The sequence below is a fragment of the Mustela nivalis genome (assembly GCF_964662115.1).
Source record: "Mustela nivalis genome assembly, chromosome: 6".
NCBI classification, from domain to species: Eukaryota; Metazoa; Chordata; class Mammalia; order Carnivora; family Mustelidae; genus Mustela; species Mustela nivalis.
The window spans coordinates 155,882,187-155,904,235 of record NC_139025.1 but is presented as its reverse complement, the minus strand read 5'-3'; the positions used below and the strand labels follow the sequence as shown (position 1 = coordinate 155,904,235).

The 22,049-nt window shown below is 44.2% G+C and overlaps 1 protein-coding gene and 1 pseudogene across 5 annotated transcripts in view; one reads left to right on the top strand and one right to left on the bottom strand.

Moving 5' to 3' along the window:
* CHRNA5 (cholinergic receptor nicotinic alpha 5 subunit) overlaps positions 1 to 22,049 on the bottom strand; it is a 44,838-nt gene that overhangs the window by 7,631 nt on the left and 15,158 nt on the right. For 2 of the 4 annotated variants that reach the window (XM_082736531.1, XM_082736534.1), the window contains exon 2: positions 4,115 to 4,266. The exons of 1 other annotated variant lie outside the window; for it this stretch is intronic. In XM_082736531.1, the coding sequence (XP_082592657.1) occupies positions 4,115 to 4,266 (152 nt within the window). Of the gene's footprint in view, positions 1 to 1,736; positions 1,785 to 4,114; positions 4,267 to 22,049 lie in introns of those variants that run through there. One more of the 4 variants, XM_082736533.1, reaches the window with a different exon arrangement.
* On the top strand, positions 14,740 to 15,174 carry LOC309866204 (non-histone chromosomal protein HMG-17 pseudogene; annotated as a pseudogene). Its single transcript has one exon. The product of its transcript is annotated as a non-histone chromosomal protein HMG-17 pseudogene (transcript).

Genomic DNA, 22,049 nt, shown 5'->3' with positions numbered 1-22,049 from the left:
AGCATGACTTTACGTCCTTAGCACTAAGAAAGGAAGAAGCTGACTGTGAATTCTTGATAAAGCACACGGTGACCTCGGAAGTGCCACAATGCAGGGAGGGTAGTTCTGTGTCTCCGCTGAGCACAGCTCTGAACCTCCGAGGCAGTGCCGTGAGGACAAGACACTATGCTCGCTGCCCTGCGCGCAACCTCATGAGCTCTCACCACCGGCTCTGCTAGAGAACTGAGTTCTTCAATACTTGTCACTCACACCGCCCTGATGTTGTTTCTTTGCTGAGACCAGCGTTTCACTGAATTCTCAAAGCCCAGCTAAAGTGACATTTCTTCCATTACATTTATGGAAACATCATGGAGCCGAATGGGCCCCTACAAGACCATCGTGATAATCGGCCACAGTATGCGGGATATAACACCAAGTGCAGAGACCCACAGGGCAAGAGGCCATCCCTGGGCTCGGGAGAGGGGACAGGGTTTTAAATGGCTCATGTGCCTGGAGGGCATGCATTCCAACAGCAGCTGAGCACCAGGAGAGAGGAGGAGTTTGGAGGAGGCACCTCCCTTGGGACAAAGACAGGGGTGAAGTCCCTCCCATGGGAATAGCTACCAGGAAACAGCAAGGCCATCCCTCCTGCACTCCTGTTCCAAAGGGCAGTTGTCCTTGATTAAAGCACTGGTGCTGGCAAGGACCTAGAGATTTCATCTACCGTAACCATTCACTCTGCAAGTACAGAAACCAGCGCAGCGAGGCCACTTGCCTAAACACCACCGACCGGTGGGAGAACTGATGTTAGAATTCAAAGCTCCTGAGTTTAAACCCTACCCTACCAGCTCCCCCGTGTGCCCCAGAGTCATACAGCATCCAGAGTAAGGGCTGGTCTCTGTGCCCAAAGTTCTAAACAGAAGCATTAACAGTTGGGAAAGTTCTGGTAAACCTATTACCTATGACCCCATAAAGCAATAGGTCATCTTTGAGAATCTAATGAAAATTATAGACCTTTTCCCCAGAATATGTGAACACACATAAATTTTGTACCATGGGCTAGGACCCAGTCAATACTTCATATCTTCAATACAGATAAAGGAATACCTAAGTTCACAACCAGCCCCAAATGCGGCTGTACAGCCCAACTTAAGGGGACCTAGTTGTCTCCCAAGCATCTCTCTTGCGTTCAGCACTATGCAGAATGTTAAAGACACAAACCCAAGCAAGGACAAGTGCAGGTGTCCTTGTCACCAGGACACAAGTGCCCGTTAGCTACACATAAGTTGAACAGAAAAGTTTCAGGGGCAATAGTTTTTTGTAAGATTTTCTTTATTTGACAGAGAGAGACCCAGCGAGAGAACACAAGCAGTGGGAGAGGGAGAAGCATGCTTCCTGGCGAGTAGGGAGCCCAATGCGGGGCTCGATGCCAGGACCCTGGGATCATGACTTGAGCCGAAGGCAGACCTTAATGACTGAGCCCCCCAGGCGCCCCGCAGGGGCAATCGTGTTCTAACCTGACCGTAAAATTAGCAACTGCCGAGCCAGCCAACCTGGAGATTTCAGAAAGATGAGTGAGCGAGAACACATGGGGAAGAAGGCGGGAATCTGAGCGAACTTCTGGGAGGAATCCCCAAACATGACCACAGACTGAGGGGGGCAGAGCTCAGCGATGACAGGGACGTCTGTGCTCCATGTCCTCACCACACCTCCCCCAGCTCCTGTCCTCCTTCCGTCTTGTCATCGTCATCACTGACCTTACGTGTTCTGGGCTCTTCTCTCAGGAGACAGCTCTTCCCCCAGCTTCCCTGCTTGGCTCATCCTTTCTTCCACCGCCTCCTCCAGATGCTCCTCAAGGATGGCCCCTCCAGCTTCCCCTGCTCGCATGAACACGCATCGGTCCCACATTTTTGACACTCGGCCCTGGGCCAGGCCGTCCCTGAGCCTCCTGTCTACTCACAGAGCCGGGCTTGACTTCCCAAGGGCCTCGGGAACATTTTCTTTTGAACAACCACAAGCACCTGCTATTGGAGTGGGACACGCCATCTCCTCTGCCTGCCGCAGAGCGACGGGTTCAACCTTTCAGCCCTGTTCTTCCTCGTCACCACATGGACCTCACAACCTGCCACCTCCCGCTCTGCTCAGTGCTCCAGTCCGGCGACTCCTGCCACCCGGCCTCCACAGGCCTCCCAAGCTTCTCATCGCCTTCAGTCCTCAAGACCACATATTTAACCATCCTATGGCTCTTCCTAAAGCACAGCTTCGACCACACCTGTGGCCGTCACATCTGTCATCCGCGCAGCCCCTACCGTGCACCAGGCACTGTGCTGGGCTCTGGGACGGACCCAAGGAATGAAGCTCAGCGGGCTTTGAGGGCACCACCCAGAGTGCACGAGTGCCAGCCACCGTGATGGCCACTTGTCAAGAGCAGAGGGCGACGCCAACAGAGGGGACTGTCTTAGGAACTCTGGAAAGATTCCACCATGGGTCAAATAAATTTGGCCTTGAAGGATGAGCGACTTGTTCCAAGAGGCATTAGAAAACTGGCAGGGGGCACAGCACTGTGGCATGTAGGCAACCCCGAGACCCATCAAGCCATCCCAGGGTGGCTCCCAACATTAACCCTTTGATCTCAACAGCTGGACAAATAGGTTCCTGGTCGCTTCTGAGCCCGTGACCACACTGCTCCGTGTTACTTTCCTCTCTGCATGTGCAATCCCGCACTCACCACAAGGCCGGCCCCCTCCTCCATCCTGCTTTCTGTGACGATCTGATTAAAACCCAAGTTCCCAGATTTTTGTGGCCAGTAATGCTGTGTCCTATAGTGACTCCACTTACTTGCTCACAGTCCCAACTAGAAAGAGAGGTCTTTGAGAGCAAGCCCTGCTCACCCTCCTACTTCTTTGTTGTATTTATATTTAAAATCCCCAAGCATAGGGCCAAGCACACAACACAGTCCATATTCACTGATCTTTCTGGAGGCAATTAAAGTGACATATAACAACAGACTTTTTTAAAAATGTGTACTCTGTGGGGCACCTGGGTGGCTCAGTCAGTTAGATGTCTGCCTTCAGCTCAGGTCATGATCCGGGGGTTCTGGGATCGAGCCCTGCATGGGGCTCCCTGCTCAGCGGGGAGCCTGCTTCTCCCTTTTTCTCCCCCTGGTTGTGTTCCCTCTCTCACTGTCTCTCTGTCAAATAAACAAACAAATCCTTAAAATAAATAAATAATAAAATTTTGAGGGGGAAAAAAACAGGAGGAAAAATGGCCTTCCTTATGTCAAAATAGCCAATTTTAAAACATATACCCAGGAAAAACTTGCAAGAAATACAGCAAAATGTTACCACTGGTCATCTCTGGGTCACAGAATCACAGTCAGTTTTTATTTCCCCATCTGTATGTGTTCACACTTTCCAAACTCTCAACAAAAATTATGCATTGCTTCTCTAATTAGGAAATAAAGGCACACCTATAAATGTTGGTGTTCATTCTTCTCTCATGCACACACACACACGGACTATTCTGGGAACACAGCAGGGAAATTATTATTGACTGACATGATCAGAACAAGAAGAAACTAATTTAAAAATTAGTGTGAATTTTGTCCTTTAAGTAGAAAGGATCTCCCGACAATAAAAACAAGTTACAATGGAACAGATACTCCCTGGGTGTCATATGGGAAAGTCTCGGGTAGGTTTTAAGTGTGATACTGAAACAATGATCTGCTGAGAACCCCTCTGGTCCCCAAAATCTACAAATCTACTCTTGGACTTTCTCCTCTTTAAAATGTTGACTTTTTAAAATCATATTTTTAAACAAATGTAATGAGAACCTCCCATATAAAAGGTTTACTGTCCTTGAACTTATTAAAAACAGGCCCATTAAAAAAAAAAAAAAAAAAAAAAACAGGCCCATTAAAATGACCAACAAATGACTTCTAAACGATACGGTATTAGAGAAACAGTGCATTCCTAGGCCTCTCGCGTAGTAGTTCTTCCTCCCTGCTGCATTCCTTCAGGAGTATGACTGTCCCGTCCACCTTTGCCATCCCCGCGGCCTCACACGGTGCCAGGGCCCCCACAATGCCCTCAGGAAGCCCATATGAAATGAAGTATGTCATGATATGCACACCTACCACATCCACTAACTGAGATATCGCAAGGCCAAACTTTATTTTTATTTTGTCATTCAGGTGCTCCACGGGACGGACCCATCTTTCGTAGTCTTGAAACAAATCCTTAAACAAATTGTCTTCATGTTTCGCAACAAAGGATGGTTCAGGTAATCCTGTATAAAAATGTTTAAAAGTTAGTGTATTCACTGGTCTCCCACCAAACACCCCTACTTCAAAGAACATTTGGCTTTTTCAAGGAACCAACCTATCATTTAGACTTTTAACAGAGCTTTTACAGGAAAATATTAATACAGATGTTTATGATCAATATAGGACACTGTGGTTCAGATACATTTCTAGTTAAATCAGATTACTCACATGGAAATGTGCTGAGTTCCCTAGGAAACACTCACTACTTAATACAGAGTATTTTAACAAAAGCTTTTAAGCTTTTAAATAAGTTACTGGAGCTAAAGGGGTTGCTTGTCATAAAATTCAAAACATAGGAAATAGGGGCACCTGGGTGGCTCAGTGGGTTAAGGCCTCTGCCTTCGGCTCAGGTCATGATCTCAGGGTCCTGGAATCAAGCCCCACATCAGGCTCTCTGCTCAGCAGGGAGCCTGCTTCCCCCCCTCCTCTCTCTCTACCTGCCTCTCTGCCTGCCTGTGATCTCTGTCAAATAAATAAAAATAAAAAATCTTAAAAAGAAAACCTAGGAAATAGATACTTTGAAGTTTATTTATATCAACTGTAAATGTAAAACAAACAAGTTTTAACTTACATGATTTTAATATAAAACATATAAACATTGAATAAATTATTCAGATTTGTCATACTTTGTTTGCTATATGTTAATATAAAATTAGCTTACGGCCTAACACTTTAAAAAGAGAGAGAGAGAGAACAAAATTTTAAAGATTTTCAACACTAGCCACAGACTCGTTAGATGTACAGGTCACGGTCATGTTTCTATTTCTACTGAATTTACCTAAGCCTCTCTGAAGAAATGAGAGATTTCAGTGTTATATAGGTCAGAGTCTCTGTTATGGATATGTCAGACGTGTGAAATTCAAGCATGACATTTACTAGGACTCATGATTTTACAAAGAAAAAGCATTTACTTGAACCAAACCATCACTGGCTTATTTATCATTAAGCATGCACGCAGAGATTTATAGTAGCTGGTGATGGTCCTTCTCCAACCTAAACGGTCTGACAGAAAATTAGAGCTTTCATGTTTAAAAGCCGTTAATTTTAGAGCTTCATGTTAAAATAGCATTACCGAACTATTTCTCCTCTCCTAATCCTGTTTAAAATCTTAGCCTCCGAAATACTAAGTTTGTTTAAAAAATAAAAATAACAAACAGAATGTATTTTAATAGCATCTAAGAACCTTTTGCCTTAGGGAAAAAGATACTAGCTTGAATTGCCATCTCAAATCTTGTTTGAAAGAAAGTAGAGTATAAGTTGATAAATTAATTCTAACATTCTACTTAATGATAATCCTTAAGGTACTGCCTGTAGGAACGCCTGGGTGGCTCAGTCAGTTGAAGGTCTACCTTCGGCTCAGGTCATGATCCCAGGGTCCTGGGATTGAGCCCCAGCTTTGGGCTCCCTGCTTGGCAGGAAGTCTGCTTCCCCCTCACCCTCTGCCTGCTGCTCCCCCTGCTTGTGTTCCCTCTCTCACTGTCTCTCTCTCTCTCTGTCAAATAAATAAATAAAATCTTTATAAAAATATATTTTAAAAAAAGATACTGCCTTGTAAATATCTTTATAGTACATCCAATATCAGAAATACCATTTCCTTGACACAATTTTATAGAAACGGGAGGTGCTAAAGTCAGTGCTATTTTTTTAAAGAGTTTATTTATTTATTTATTTATTTGGCAGAGAGACTTATTTTATTTATTTGACAGAGATCACAAGTAGGCAGAGAGGCAGGCAGGGATGGGTGGGGAGCGGGCTCCCTGCTGAGCAGAGAGCCCAATGGGGGGCTCCATCCCAGGACCCTGAGATCATGACCTGAGCTGAAGGCAGAGGTTTAACCCCCTGAGCCACCCAGGGGCCCCTGTCAGCGCTATTTTAGCATAAAACCTTAATCATGCATTCAAATTCTACTTAGAGAATTTTTAGCTGGTTCTAAATGCGTCAAGTTTTTGCTGCTCATAAACCTCAGAATGTTTAGAGGAGAAGACCCAGTGCATTCCCCTCACTTCACAGTGAGGCTGTGGGACTGGAAAGGCCGCTGCTGCCGAGCTAGTTCAGGGAAGAGCCCTGAGGGGCACCAGGGCCCCTCCACCTCTTGCTCTTTCCACCCTAACATTGGCACCTGTGCCAGCTTCAGGAAGTGCTCATTCAGTGCCACATGCCCTGCGCCCTCCAGCCCTGCTGGCATGTGCTCGTTCCTTCAACAAACAGTTCTGGCCGCATGCCCAGAACCGGGAGCACAGGGATAAACAGGGACAGTCCGCCAGGAAGACTGACCACGGTGTACACGGTACTACGAAACTCTCTGGAAGCTGATCAAACCAGAATATTCCTTTTTAGAAGTTGCCCTGAATAGTTAACATTTGCTCATGTATTTCTACTCAAAATAAATAATTTAAATCAGTTGCTTTCAACCTCAGTTCCTTGGAATCCCAGAGCATTTATTTCTCATACTTTATTTCATGCCATTTTTGACTGAGATTGTGTGCTACTTAACATGCGCTATTCTGTGTTGCTTTCCAGTTTTGTCACGTAAGTCTGGGGTCTCCAAAGAAACCTAAACCTCTAGAAGACAGAAATCATTTCTACACTCTGGCAACTTCTACAGTCCTAACTAGGTATAATGCTGATCATGATAGTTACTTATATGTTTTAGTTTTCTTCCCTTCCTGACTTAAAAAAAGAGGGAACTGGCAGAAAACATTTGCAGACCATTTATCTGACAAGGGGTGTATATCTAGAATACACAAATGACCTTTACAAGTCAATCATAAAAAGACCCAATAGCCCAATTTTAAAATGGGTAAGGGATCTGAACATTTCTCTGAAGAAGAAGAGCCAACGAGTGTCTGAAAACATATTCAACACCTTTATCCATCAGAAAAATGCCAACCAAAACTACAATGAAGGCACCTGGCTGGCTGTCAGTGGGACGTGTGACCCTTGATCTTGGGGTCATGAATTCAAGCCCCAAGTTGGCTATAGAGACTACTTAAAAATAAATATTTAAAAAAAAAAACCTACAATGAGTTACCATTCCACACCCAGGGACATGCCTATAATCAAAATCAAAGATTAACTAGTGTCGGTAAGGGTGTGGAGAAACTGGGACCCTCGTACACTTCTGGCAGGAATGGAAAGTGGTGTGGCTGCCTTGGAAAACATCTGTCCGTTCCTCAGAGAGTTAACTACAGGGCTGTGATAGTCCTGGCAATTCCATTCTCGGTACACACCCAAGAGAAATGCAAACAGCCATCCACACAAAACTTGCACACAAATGTTCACAGCAGCCAAAAGGTAGAAACCGCCCAGATGCCCATCAAAGGATAAATGGAGAGATGAAATGTGGAATACCCAAAGGAATATTAATTCGCCACTAAAATGAATGAATCAATGAATGAATGGTGCAGGCTGGAACGTGGGTGAACCTTTTCAATAACACGCTATGTAAAGAAGCCAGTCCCAAAGACTGTGAATTATATGATTCCACTTCCGTGAACTCTCCAGAACAGGCAAATCTAGAGACAGAGTGAGGGAGATTGGTGATTGCCTAGGGAGAGAGCGGTATGGGGGAGGAGGGAGATCATGTTCAAATACCATGTTCAGTGACAGCAGCACTAGCCTGAATATACTAAAATTCTTGGGATCATGCACTTTAAGTAGGTGAGTCATATGGTGTGTGAATGGCATCTTGATAACGCTGTCACTAAAAGGAGAATGTCTTTATGATGGAGCTCACACAAGGAGCTACGTGGGCAACACAGCTCTGATCACCGCTGAGAAAACGTGACAAACAGTGCGGATATAACTGTAGAAAAATGTTATCTGAATAGTCACCCCACAACTGTTCCCTGCAAATAACAAAGATAAAACGAAGTAGGCAATGCTGCCACATTTATGTTCCTTGTTTCTTTGTAATGTTTTATATGTTTCCTAGTAACAGTCTATTTTTTTTAATTAAGACTTCATTCCTCACAACAAATACTAGTGAATTCTACCAATCATTCAAAGAATTATTACCAATCCTTCTCCAACTTTCAAGTTCTTCCAAAAATAGAAGAGGAAGAAACACTTCCAAACTCATTCTATGAGACCAACATTAGCCTGAAACCAAAACCAGACAAGGATGCCGCAGGAAAGAGAATCACAGGCCAACATCCCTGACAAACACAGATGAGATAATCCTCAGCTACACAGCAGCAAACCAAATCACCAACACAATAAAGGATCATTCAACATGATCAAGTGAGATTTACTCCAGGGATGCGAGGACAATCTAACACCCACCCAGCAGTCAGTGGGATACACCACATTAACAACGTGAAGGGTAAAAATCACATGATCATCTCAATGAATGCAGAAAAACACTTGACTGACTTCAATATCCATTGATGACAAAGACTTCCAACAAAGTGGACACCGAGGAAATCCACCTCCACATCATGAAGGCCATGTATGACAAGCCCACAGCTAATGCCATACACAACAGTGAAAAGCTTTCCAGGACCAGGAATATGATACAGATGCTCACCGTCACCACTTTTATTCAACGTAGTATTGGAAGTCCACGCCAGAATAATGAAGCAAGAATAAGAAATAAAACGTGTCTTGGGACACCTGAGTGGCTCAGTCAGGTAAGTATGTGACTCTTGATTTTGGCTCAAGTCATAATCTCAGGGTCCTGGGATCGAGCCCCCATGTAGAGCTCTGTGCTCAGTGGGGAGTCTGCTTGAGATTCTCTCTCCACCCCCTCCCTGTCTCATGCTCACTCTCTATCTAATAAACACATATTTAAAAAAAAAAAGAAGAAGAAGAAGAAGAAAGAAAAGGTATCTAAATCAGAAAGGAAGACATAAAACTATCACTACTTACAGATGACCTGATGTTATATATAGAAAACTCTAAAGACTCCATCAAAAAATGGTTAGAATAAACAAATTCAAAAAGTTGCAGAATACAAAGTCAATATACAAAAATCTGTTACATTTCGGTAACTAATAATGAACCATCAAAAAGAGAAATTAAGTAAATAATCTCATTTACAATTTCATTAACTTATAAGGTTATAAATTTAACCAAGGAAGTTAAAGACCTGCACACTGAAAACTGTAAGATATTATTGGAAGAAGTTGAAGATGAGGGATGCCTGGGTGGCTCGGTTGGACGACTGCCTTCAGCTCGGGTCATGATTCCAGAGTTCCAGGATGGAGTCCCGCATCGGACTCCTACCTCCACAGGGAGTCTGCTTCTCTCTCTGACCTTCTCCTCGCGCATGCTCTCTCTCATTGTCTCTCTCTCAAATAAATAAATAAAATCTTTCAAAAAAAATTGAAGATGATACAAATAAATGGGAAGATATTCCATGCCCATGGCTTATAAGAATCAGTATTGTTGAAATATCCAAATTACCCAAAGCGACCTACAGATTCAGTACAATCCCTATCAAAATTCCAAAGGCATTTTTCACAGAATTAGAATAAACAACCCTAAAACGTGTGTGAAACCACAAAACATTCTGAATAGCCAAAGTAATCTTGAGAAAGAGCAAAAAAGTTGGAAATATTACACTACTTCATTTCAAATTGCATTACAAAACTATAGTAAAATATAATCAAAACAGAGTGGTGTTGGTATAAAAACAGAGATCAGTGGAACAGAAAATACAGCACAGAAATAAATACATGCATATATGATCAATTAATTTATGACAAAGGAGCCAAGAATACACAATGGGGAAAGGACAGTTGGTCATAAATCACATGTGGAGAACTGGACAGCCACATCCAGAAGGAGGATGCTGACACTATCTTACACCACACGCAAACCTAACTCAGAACTGATTGAAGATATGAACAGAAGACCTGAAACCATAAAATCCTAAAATAAGACACAGTAAACTCCTTGCCATTGATCTCAGTAATGATCTTATGCATTCAACACCAAAACCAAAGGCAACAAAAGCAAAAATAAACAAATGGGACTATATCAAAGTAAAAAGCTCCTGCACAGCAAAGGAAACCATCAACAAAATGAAAAGACAGGGGCGCCTGGTGGCTTAGCCGGTTAAGCATCTGACTCTTGGTTTTGGCTCAGGTCATGATCTTGGAGTCGTGAGATCGAGCCCCACAGTGGGGACCACACTCAGTGCAGAGCCTGCATGGAATTCTCTCTCTCCCTCTGCCCCTCCCTGCTAAAATAAATAAATATATCTTTTTAAAAGAATAAAAAAATAACTACTGAATGGGAGAAAATATCTGCAAATCATATATCTGATAAGGGGTTAATATCCAAAATATATAAGGAAGTCCTACAACTCACTAGCAAAACAATCCAGTTTTAAATGGACAGATAATTAGGAACAGACTTTTTCCCAAAGAAGACATACAGATGGCCAAGAGGTACATGAAAAGATGGTCACCATCACTGATTATCAGGGAACTGCAAGTTGAAACCACACTGAGGCATTACCTCACACCCATCAAAATGGCTCTTATAAAAAGAAGTCAAGAATTAACGAGTGTTGGCAAGGATGTGGAGGTAGGGGAGCCCTTGTGCACCACTGCAGCACTGTGGAAAAATTAGTGCAGCCACTGTGGAAAACAGCATGGGGGACCCTCAAGAAATGAAAAGTAGAAATGCCCTAGAACTCCACTTCGGGCATTTATCTGAAGAAAATGAAAAACACTAACTCGACACTAACCCAACTCAACTCAGAAGAAGGAAATCTTGCCGTTTGTGACAACACAAATGGACCTGGAGGGAATTAGACTAAGTCAATGACAGACCATGAGTGATCTCACTTACATATGGAATATTTATTTTCAAAAGCTCGCAAACACAGGGAACAGGTAGCTGGTTGGCAGAGGCAAGAGGGGAACAGGTGGGCAAAGTGGGTAAAGGGGATCAAAAGGCCCAAAACTTCGGTTGTAAAATAGACTTCATGGTGATGTAATACACAGTGAGTACAGGGTAATAGTGTGCTGAATATTTGCAAGTTGCTAAGAAAGTAGATCTTGAAATTTCTCATCAGAAGAAAAAGAATTTAAAGAAGAAAACTATAAGTATATGTGGTAAAGATATTAACTAGACCTACTGTGATGATCACAAAAATAATGTAAAAACCACTTTTAAGAGACTATTTTGTAGAGCGATTCAAGGTTCACAGCAAACTTGAGGGGAAGGTATAGAGATTTTCTATAGACTCCCTGTTCCCCATCAATAGCCCTGATGACAGTGGTACACTTATGTCCATGGATGAACCCAAAGTCCATAATTTACACAATGTTTCACCCCCAGCGTAATGTATTCTCTGTATGGGTAAATGTGTAAGGACATGTACCCACCAGCACGGGACCATCCTCGGGGGTCTCGCTGCCCTCAGCATGCTGGCGCTGTGGCCCTTCATGGCTCCCCGCCCACCACAACCCCGGCAACCATTCATCTGTCTACTGTCGCCACAGCTGCGTCTTAAACAGTCTGTTTTTGAGAACTATCTTGATAAACAGAAAATGACATTGGCTACAGTGTAAATGTCGGTGCCCCCTAAAATTCATGCTGAGCTTCTAAGCTCCCTGGGTGATGGGATCAGTAGAAGGCCTCAGTCCTGAGCGCATGAGAGCGGGGCGCTCACGCACGGAGCTAGCAGCTTATGAAGAAGCCTGCGGACAGAGCCCCCAGCTGCTTCTGCCATGTGGGCAGACCAGGCCAGGAAGAGGGCCCTTCCCAGCCACGGGGACCCTCGCTCTCGTCTCAGACTTCCAGCCTCCCAAGAGTCTGTTGTTGCCAAGCCACCCTGGCGGCCGTAAGTCGTTCCGCAGCCCAAACGACTGGAGACCACGTGTGAGGACTGAACAGTCGCCGCACTGTTCTGCGGCATCAGTGGCGAACGCGCGGGCATCTTTCACAAGTGAAGAGGCTAGAGTGTGAGAGGCTCTCATCGGCCCAGGATCACACAGCAAAGGGCTGGGAGGCCGACCTGGAACTATTTGAAGCCAGATTAATCTCCAAACCCCGGGTTTTTCCTCCTCAAGTGATTCCACCTCCATAGGGTAAGCATGGGTTAGCAGAACTCTACCACTCAAGTAGGCTTCTGGAGGTCATGGAAAGGGAGAGGAGGGGAGTCTTTATGTGTTTAAATGTTAAGCACTAACATACGTACTGATAGAGAGAAACATCTCTTTTCCTTGTCACAGATATGATCCCACCAGGGAGAGGCCTTCCTAAAGTCTGCAGTCCCGGGATCTGATGAAGAAGAACCCTACTGCTCTCAAATGTGGGGAGTAGAGACGTAAAGTATTACTGCCTTTTTGAAAAATACCCTTGTCATATTTTACCCTTGCAAAATTTATCAAAAAGTATATATTCCCTTGGTCCGCCAACCCCACGCCCCACTCCCATAACAATACAGGCACCGACACGTTAGGGCACCCTGGTAAGGACGGTGGCCTCCGTACACACGCTAGCACATATCTGGGAACCACAGAGCCAAAGAGAAAGGGTCACATCCATGACACCCGTGACACAGTCACTCCATGGTGTACAGAGGTGCCAAGACTGCTTGACGGGGAAAGGCCAGTTTCTTCAACAAACAGTGTTGGGAAAACAGGATACCCACACACAAGAGAAGTTGACCCCTAACTGCCCCCCATGCCATATACAAAAATCAACTCAAAAATGGATTTCAAATGTGAGAACTCAAACCGGACAGCCCTGGGAAGAAGACAGGGCAAAAGCTTCCTGACACTGTGCTCTGTGATTTCTTGGTTTTATGACAACAAAAACATGAGCAACAAAATCAGAAATGGACAGATGGGAATACCTCTAACTCAAAAACTTGTCTGCATGGGTAGGGGGTAAGCCTGCTAGTGCCCAAGGGGACACACTTGTAACAAGCCATAAGTAAGCCATGCAAATCCAAAGCACAGTGTGAAGCTTAGAGAAAACAGTACTGCCCGGTAATTACATAACGTGAGCATCACTGCTACAATGGCCGCCCCATTACCATATAGAAATGCCTCAAAGCATCATACTGCACACCTTCAACTTATGCAATGGCACATGTCAAATTCATTCAATAAAAATAAATACCTTTTTAAATTTTAGAAATTAAACATCAGAGGACACAATCAACAGGGAGAAAAGGCAACCTAGGGAATGGGAGAAAATATGTACATATCATATGTCTCATAAGGGGTTAATATCTAAAATAGAAAACAAGTTAACAGCAACAAAAACCAAATAATCCAATTTTTTAAAAATGGGCAAATAGACATTTCTCCGAAGATGACATTAAAGGGGTACCTGGGTGGCTCAGTGGGTTAAAGCCTCTGACTTTGGCTCAGGTCATGATCCCAGGGTCCTGGGAACAAGCCCTGTGTCGGGCTCTCTGCTCAGCAGGGAGCCTGCTTCCTCCTCTCCCTCTGCCTGCCTCTGCCTGTTTGTGATCTCTGTCAAATAAATAAATAATCTTTTAAAAAAATGACATTAAAATGGCAGCAAGCATGTGAGAAGACGCTCACCATCACTGCTCATCAGACAAATGTGAGTCCGAATCACCAGGTGTCACCCACACCCGGTAGGATGGCTACTAGTGAAAAGTAAACAACCCGAAAATGTGTTGCAGGGAATGTGGAGAAGTTGGAGCCCTTGTGCCCTGTCAGGGGAAGGTGAAATGATGCAGTGATGTGGAAAACAGTGCAGAGCTTTCTCAAAAAATTAAAAACAGAATTACGGTATCGTCCACAAATCCCACTTCTGGGCATACACCTCAAAGAAGGAAGAGCAGGGTCTGGAGAGGTGTTTGCACACCCATGTGTGCAGCAGCATCATTCTCAACAGCCAAGACATGGAGGGGCTCAGATGTCCCCCTGCAGATGAAGACGCACAGAACGGGGGATGCACGGCCTGGAACATCACTCAGCCTCCACCAGGAAGGACACTCCGACACCTGCGACGACGTGGACGAGGCCCGAGGACATTGTGCTCAGGGAAATAGGCCAGTCACAAAGACAAACACTGCATGATTCTACTCAGACGAGGTCTCTTGAGTGGTCAACTCACCGAGAAGGAAGTAGAATGTGGTGATGGGGGCAAGGAGGGGGCAGCGGGAGAGTTTCTGTTCCGCGGGTAAAGAGCTTCAGTGGAAGATAAAAACAAAAGTTCCGGGAGATGTGTGCCACAACTATGTGAGTACACTTAACACTCATTACTGAACCACACTCATGGGGACGCCTGGGTGGCTCAGTCAGTCAAACAGCTGCCTTAGGCTCAGGTCATGATCTCAGGATCCTGGGATCAAGTCCCACATTGGGCTCCCCACTCAGCAGGGAGCCTGCTTCTCCCTCTGTCCCTCTCCCAACCCCCTGCATGTGCACTCTCTGTCCCTGAAATAAATAAATAAAATATTTTTAAAAAGTGGTTATAGGGAGCAGTGTGAAGAAGAGACGAGAATGACCCGTGGACCGGCCAAAGCCCGCGCGGCGCTGCATCCCCGCGTCCAGTGCTTACGTCCCGCCGCCGTCACCACCATCCTGGGAGAAAGGCCGAGGGGGATGCTAAAGGAGATAAAGCCAAGGTGAAGGACGAGCCACACAGAAGATCTGCAAAGTTATCTGCTAAACCTGCTCCTCCAAAGCCAGAGCCCAAGTCTAAAAAGGCCCCAGCAAAGGGAGAGAAGGTACCCAAAGGGAAAAAAGGGGAAAGCTGATGCCAGCAAGGATGGGAATAACCCTGCAGAAAACGGAGACGCCAAAACAGACCGGGCACGGAAAGCCGGAGGTGCTGGAGATGCCAAGTGAAGGGTGTGCATCTTTGATAACTGTGTACTTCCGGTGACTGTACAGTTTGAAATACCATTTTTATCAAGTTTTATAAAAATGCAGAGTTTTGTTTTACTTTTTTTTTTTTAAGCTATGTTGATAGCACACAGAACACTTCATTGTTGTTTTGGGGAAGGGCATATGTCACTAATAGAATGTTTCTAAGGCTAGATGGACACAAGGGGAAAAACACCTTTCCCTCCTAGTTTTGAGAAACTTCCTCTTGGATCCCAGGAGGAGGGGTTCCTTGACATTGACACACATGAGCCGCCTGGGCACAAATCCCTTGGTGGTGTGGAAAAAGCTAAAATTCAGTTTTTATGTTCTCCTCTCCCTCTCTGCCTTTAACATAGACTTGACTCCCTTAAACCCAGAGATCTGTTGGAACCTGACCCCCAAGACATGGTTCCCAGTATGTCAGGCAATCTGGACTTGACTAAGTGTCATCACTGAGATGGCATCCCTCGAAAGAGTTCCTTTTTTAGCTCATGGATCTTCAGATAGATAATCCTGCCATTTTCATTTCATTTCCTGAAAGTCAGGGTCAGCTTGTGAAAAGTTGTTAAACAACATGCTAAATGTGAACTGTCCGCCCTCACTCTAAACCTCCCTGCTCCGAGCATCACATGAAGACTGCACTGGGTTTCATAGAGGCTTTCTGATTGTGGTAGTCCATTGAAGAAGGGAGTTTGAAAGCTATTGTATACTGTTAACGATCGTCTGCCCATGTCCTGCCTGAAATACCATGATTGTTTATGAAAAGTATCTTTAATAAAGCTGGATGCAGTTTGAAAAAAAAATGGTTATGGGGGCACCTAGGTGGCTCAGCAGGTTAAGCCTCTGCCTTCAGCTCAGGTCATGATCTCAGGGTCTTGGGATCGAGCCCTGCATCGGGCTCTCTGCTCAGCAGGAAGACTGCTTCCCCCTCTCTCTTCTTGCCTCTCTGCCTACTTGTGATCTCTCTCTGTCAAATAAATTTTAAAAATCTCTTAAACAATTATTTTTTAAAACTCTAATTGAGGGGCGCCTGGGTGGCTCAGTGGGTTGAGCCGCTGCCTTCAGCTCAGGTCATGGTCTCAGGGTCCTGGGATCGAGTCCCGCATCGGGCTCTCTGCTCGGTGGGGAGCCTGCTTCCTCCTCTCTCTCTGTCAAATAAATAAATAAAATCTTTAAAAAATAAAAAAATAAAAACTCTAATTGAAACTATCACATCTAAACTTTCAAACAACAAAAAAAGAAGTTTGTAATAAGTCACATCAAATAAAAACCTGATGAGACACAACCAAAAGCTTATAGGGATTTCCATGTGGTACTGGTAAAGGGAAAAAAGAAACTACAAAAAACCCTATTTTTGTAAAACAATCAAAGATTGAATTTATTTAGCTGTATGATTATATGCGGCAAAGAAAACAGCTACATGTGCGAGATGACCACGCCATAGCTCATGGCTAAGGTCTAATTCTTCAGTAAAAACACTATTTCACTTTTATCCTAATAAATAATTTCTAACATTTACCAAAAATTTGCACTTGGCCTGCGTGGAGAGCACATATTAATTGTGGGCAAGTTTAAGATACCTGTAGCTTGTCTGGAGAGTGTGGCTGCTTGAGAATTACTGTTTAAATTTGGTGTATTTGCCCTCCCCATCACTTCTGTCTACCTCCTTTTCTGACCTTGACTCCTTTTTATCAAGGGGGAAGAGCACATTCTGCCCTTCAAATGCTCAGCTCTGCCTATTCAAGGTACGACTGGGTCAGTGTGCTCGGCTACCTGCAAACGCTTGAAGTCAGAAAATGGCATTGTCAGTATCACAAGGAAACGAACCTCTCAAATCCCCCAAGTTGAAGGGCTGGGGTGAGCACCTGCCCCCTGTAACATCAGGGTGTCTCAGGGTGGAAAAGCCCCGTGCCCGTTTTGTCCTGAGGCGGCTGAGGGACACAGCCCGTGCCTGTGACACGCTCTTATTCTCAGCTCCGTACTCTGTCCTGCACTGACCCAGTCGGGAAGCACATGGTCTCCACCAACTGCTACCTGCGAGTGGGACAGTGTGTGGACGGGCACCCCAGGGCCACCCCAATTACTCGCCCAGCAACGCCCCCCGCCACAGCCCGCAGAGCGGCTCTCAACAGACTCTTCTGATCCATGCCAGAGCTCACAAAACAATCCAAACTAAAACGAACTGCTCTTCTTCCCAATAACAAAATGTACCACGAAGAAGCTAGAAGACGATTCGTGCTGTACGTTCATGCTTTTGTCGGACCAAAAAGCAAATTATCGGAACACACACGGGACAGTAACAGTCCCCACGTGGCGTGCTATTAACATGACATCCAATGTGTCACTTGATGAAGGGGTTTTGTTATTAGTCACTTCTGTTTTCTCTTCACACAGAATAATTTTGTTCCTGGATTTGCAAATTCTTACCTGCAGCAGACATTAAACCCAATCTTGTCACATAGAATTAATCCAACTTGGACTGATGTCTCTGGCATCTTGGTCTCTCTCTGACTTTGGTAACAAAATTTATAAATTTCATACTATGAAGTATTATGTTTATTCAAGGAAATAACTGGTTCACTGTCTTTTGAAAATGTCACAAGTGTGTTCTGGGCTGCCGTTGTTTGACAAAGTCTCACAATAAAATAACCGCAGGCGCTGGGGAACGGATTCCTGAGAGGGTGAGACCTGATTTCCAGGTGATCGTGGTTTTGCTTTCCATCTTTGGGAGCACACGTGACGCCGCTGTATTAGCAGACTGATGGATCACAACACATGCAGACTTAGACTGCATATGCACACATATTTATGGCAAAATTCTGAATTGTACATTACTAGTCACTGTCACTCTTTTAGCCACAGGTCTTTTTTATAGAATGGGATAAAAGCAACACGACAGTAATAAAAAAGTAAAATAAGCCAATGTCAATTAATCATTAAATCATGTTATAATTATATTATGTCATATATTAAATATTTAATTTTATTTAATTTTTATTAAATCATATTAAATAGTGTGATGATTAATTTATTAATCATTAAATTATGTATTAAATATATATATTAAAGTATATTAAAGTAAATAAGTATATTAAAGTACATTAAAGTAAAGTATATTAAATCATGTAATTAAATCATTAAATCAATTAATCAATTAAATCATGTGACAGCTAGCTGAACTTTGTACCATTAACATGTCAGCTAAGACACTCGATTTATTCCGAGCACATTCTTTTGAAGGTAAATATTAAGAACACAATGGGACTTCCAAAGGGGATGAAAAAACATAACTAATCTTACATTTCTAGTTTGCAAACAGTATGCAAAACAATGTAATTCCAGTGCTGGCCACCTACAGATCTGAGAGACACTTGAAGTTTTCAGGACACATTTTCAGAAACACCAGTCCCACAGATGGTCTTTCAAAACTGCTGGCACGGACACATTCAACCCCTGCTTTCACAGAGATTTTCTGTTTGAAGGTACCCAACAATCACTTTTAGAAATTTTTTAGGAGGCTTGTGAAACTGCACTCAGCAATGGAGATCCTAGAAATTCTATTCTGGTTCTCCACATATTTATCCCAGAGAATCCTCAAAAGGTCATTTCCAAGGGCACTGGAACTAAAGTGAACCTAAGAAAAGACTGCTCATGGGGCATCCGAATCTCCCACACAGTCCCCGCCTCTTGTTCTACACCCGAAGGTCCCAACTCTCAGCGACAAGGGACATTTCCCATTCAAGTCATTTAGTGCAACCACACGTAGTTTCAAATACATATAACCCTGCTCCTTAATTTCAGCACGGTGATGAGGGAGGACACTGCAAAGCTGAGAACCTTCACCTGAGAGCTCGGCACCACTCAATCACCGGATAACCTCTGTTGGCCACAATTATCTGGTCTCTGTGAAACACGGACATAGTAAAAGGGACCACAAACTCCACATGGACAAAACCAAACTCGTGACCTTCACCATAATGGTCCCTGACAGTACTGCCCGCTGCAGCCAGTGGGTTCACCATGTGCCTCATTACAATTTTGAAACCTGAGTCATCTTGCACATCCTTTCTCCCTCTCCCGCACAGCCAATCCATCAGTAAAGTGTTGGGCTTACCTCTAAATATTTCCAAATCAATCCATTCCCTACCCCCAAGACTGCCGCCAACCTCACACGAGCTGTCTGCTCCTCTCCTCAGGGTGAGAGCAAGCCTCCTGCCCTAAGCAGACTCCGCGTCGCTTCTCAGTCCCCTCCAGTCGGCTCTCTGTGTGGATACCCAAGCCATCTCTCCAAACACAGATGCAGTGGTACTCCCTTGCTTAAAACTCCTCTATAGCTTTCCTTATGGAAGACAGACCGAATCCTTAAGGTCAAATACTGCCCAGCTTCTTCTGGTGTGACTGTCCCCTTTGCTCTCTGCTCCAGCCATACTGATAGCTCAGCTTCTCAAGCCCACCGCACAGTTCCCTCCAACAAGGAGCACTCCTCTACCCTGCCAGAGATGATCTCCCCTCCTCACCTCCCCTCCTCCTGCTCAGCCTCAGATCCCAGCTCAGGCATCACTTCCTCAAGGCTCTTCCCCACTCCCCAAAGTCTCCACTGGGTTCCTCTGTATAAACCGTGTTCCTTACCTGCCGTGCAATGGTACAATCTTGGCTATATTTGATCCAGGTCTGTCTTCCCCACTGTGGTGTAGACCAAAGGCAGGGGGTGTCTTGTTCACATGACCCCGGCACCTAACAACACGCTGGCACACAAGCGGTGCTCAGTGTGTGGAGCAGATGAAGGAATAAATGGGTCGGCACCCTGCAACAAGTCCCATTTATCTCTAATGATTCAGAATTTTGTCACCAGTTGTGAAGACACTGTCACAGGGATGCAAGAGTTTACTCCTAAGGACTCAAGTCACCAGAAACAGCCTCTTGAAGTTAGAGATCCCACAACCACTGCCTGCACATCAACTGGTTTTGACTAAAACTCCCCCAATAGCCCAACAAAGGTCATCGCCCTGCAGAGGACTCTGGGTGGTGGAACCCAGCAACAGCAGGTGGCGCGAGGGGTCGCATGGGATGCTCTCAACACAGCCACAGTGCGGTGACAGCTCAATGAGAAGCTTTCCTCAAGTCTGTATCCTCTAAAGCTAATAGTAATAATTAGAAAGTCAACCTGTGAAAAGTATCTCAGAAAAACAAAGGGAGCAAAGCAGTGGAGCTTGTTCTAAAAATAGAGTAAGATCCAGACTAAACGCAAATGGGACAATCCTTCCAAAGTAAAGATACACCTAGCAAGGGGGAGACAAAACTGAATACCTAAAAGGTACAAATACGGATAATGCCATGAACATTTTGAAGGATTTAAATTTGGGTTTTACAAATTCCATTTTAACTCTGAATATCATTGCTCTAGAATTGTCTCATGTTGGGAGGAATTAGGAGAATGTGTTATGAAAAACCTTCACTTTCACAATGACTTCACTAAATAGTGAAACCACATACATTTTCCAAAAATGTAACCTTGCTCCTCAATCTTTAGAATGATGAATAGGACACAGAACTACAAAGCTGAGAGCCTTAATCTGAGCACTGGCACTAATTAGCTGTTAGCTTTCATACGCCACAACTTCTAATCTATATGAATAAGGGTATCTGTTGGCAGATGTCTAAAATTGTGAAGTGTATGGCAAAAAAGACTCATCAACTCATTATTCTTAAATATTTTGTGTATATGCATTTTTACATTATAAAACATTAATAAAAGAATACCTTCAGCTTTGATGTCTCGCTGCTACACGGATAAAGTGAAACACAAAGTACGTTATTTTACTAGGTCAGACAGTGCCAACAGTAGCTTAAAATGTTTTTTTAAGGGGCACCTGGCTGGCTCGGTCCATAGGGCATGCAACTCTTGATCTCAGGATTGTGACTTCAAGCCCCACGTTGGGTGTGAGGATTATTTAAAAATAAATTTTAAATTTTAAAAATAAGTAACATTTTTTTAAGGTCTTCTCCACTAAAGTCAGCACACAGCCAAAAAGATAGCTAAGGATTTTAAAAATCTTATCTAGGAAGATAAGATGCAATAGGGCCCTTTACTGGCATTCCTCCAAGATGAAACAGGATTTTCCTATCAAAAAGATAAGGATTTTCTTATCAAAAAGTGAACCAACGGTGTTCTAAAACGAATGACAAGTATTAGCAGTCTTTTGTCAATTCTCACCTTAAGACAAATTAACAGACAACATCTGTCATAATTTTAGCTATCATCCGCAAATTCTTAAATCTTCAGCATCTGCCCCAACCTGGGTATATTAGAGCCTAACGTGGGGTATCTAGTTAAATTCCTTCACTAGCTCAGCCAACATTGAGTGGCTGTTTAATGTGTCAGCGTCCATGCTGGGCACTAACAGTACAGGAGAAAGCACCAGTGCCTGCTTCCTGGGGTACACATGTCCATATTTACTTTCCCTTATATCACAATTGTGAGGTTTGTGGTGTGCGGAGAACACCTCACACTGAACAGCAGTCCCCAATACCGTCAGGTGCACAACCTGCCTATTTGACCATGGCAGCAGTCCTGGAGTCTGACCTGCAAGTTCCTGGCTCTGTGACATGGGCATTTGGGGCTCGGTCATTGTCATGGGGGCTGTCCTGTGCACTACAAGTTTGGCAGCCTCCCTGGCTTCTCCGCACAATGTGACAGCCAAAAATGTCTCCAGTTGTTGCCAAATGCCCCGCATTGGGGGTAGGATGGGGGTTGCAAAACTACCCCAGGCTGAGAACCACTGGTCTAACCTGAGTAGCAGCGGTAGAACTAGGACCCAGGATCATTTTTTGTTTTTTCTCAAAATAATACTTAAATTACAAAAGTAATACATGGGGGTGCCTGGGTGGCTCAGTGGGTTAAAGCCTCTGCCTTCGGCTCAGGTCGTGGTCCCAGG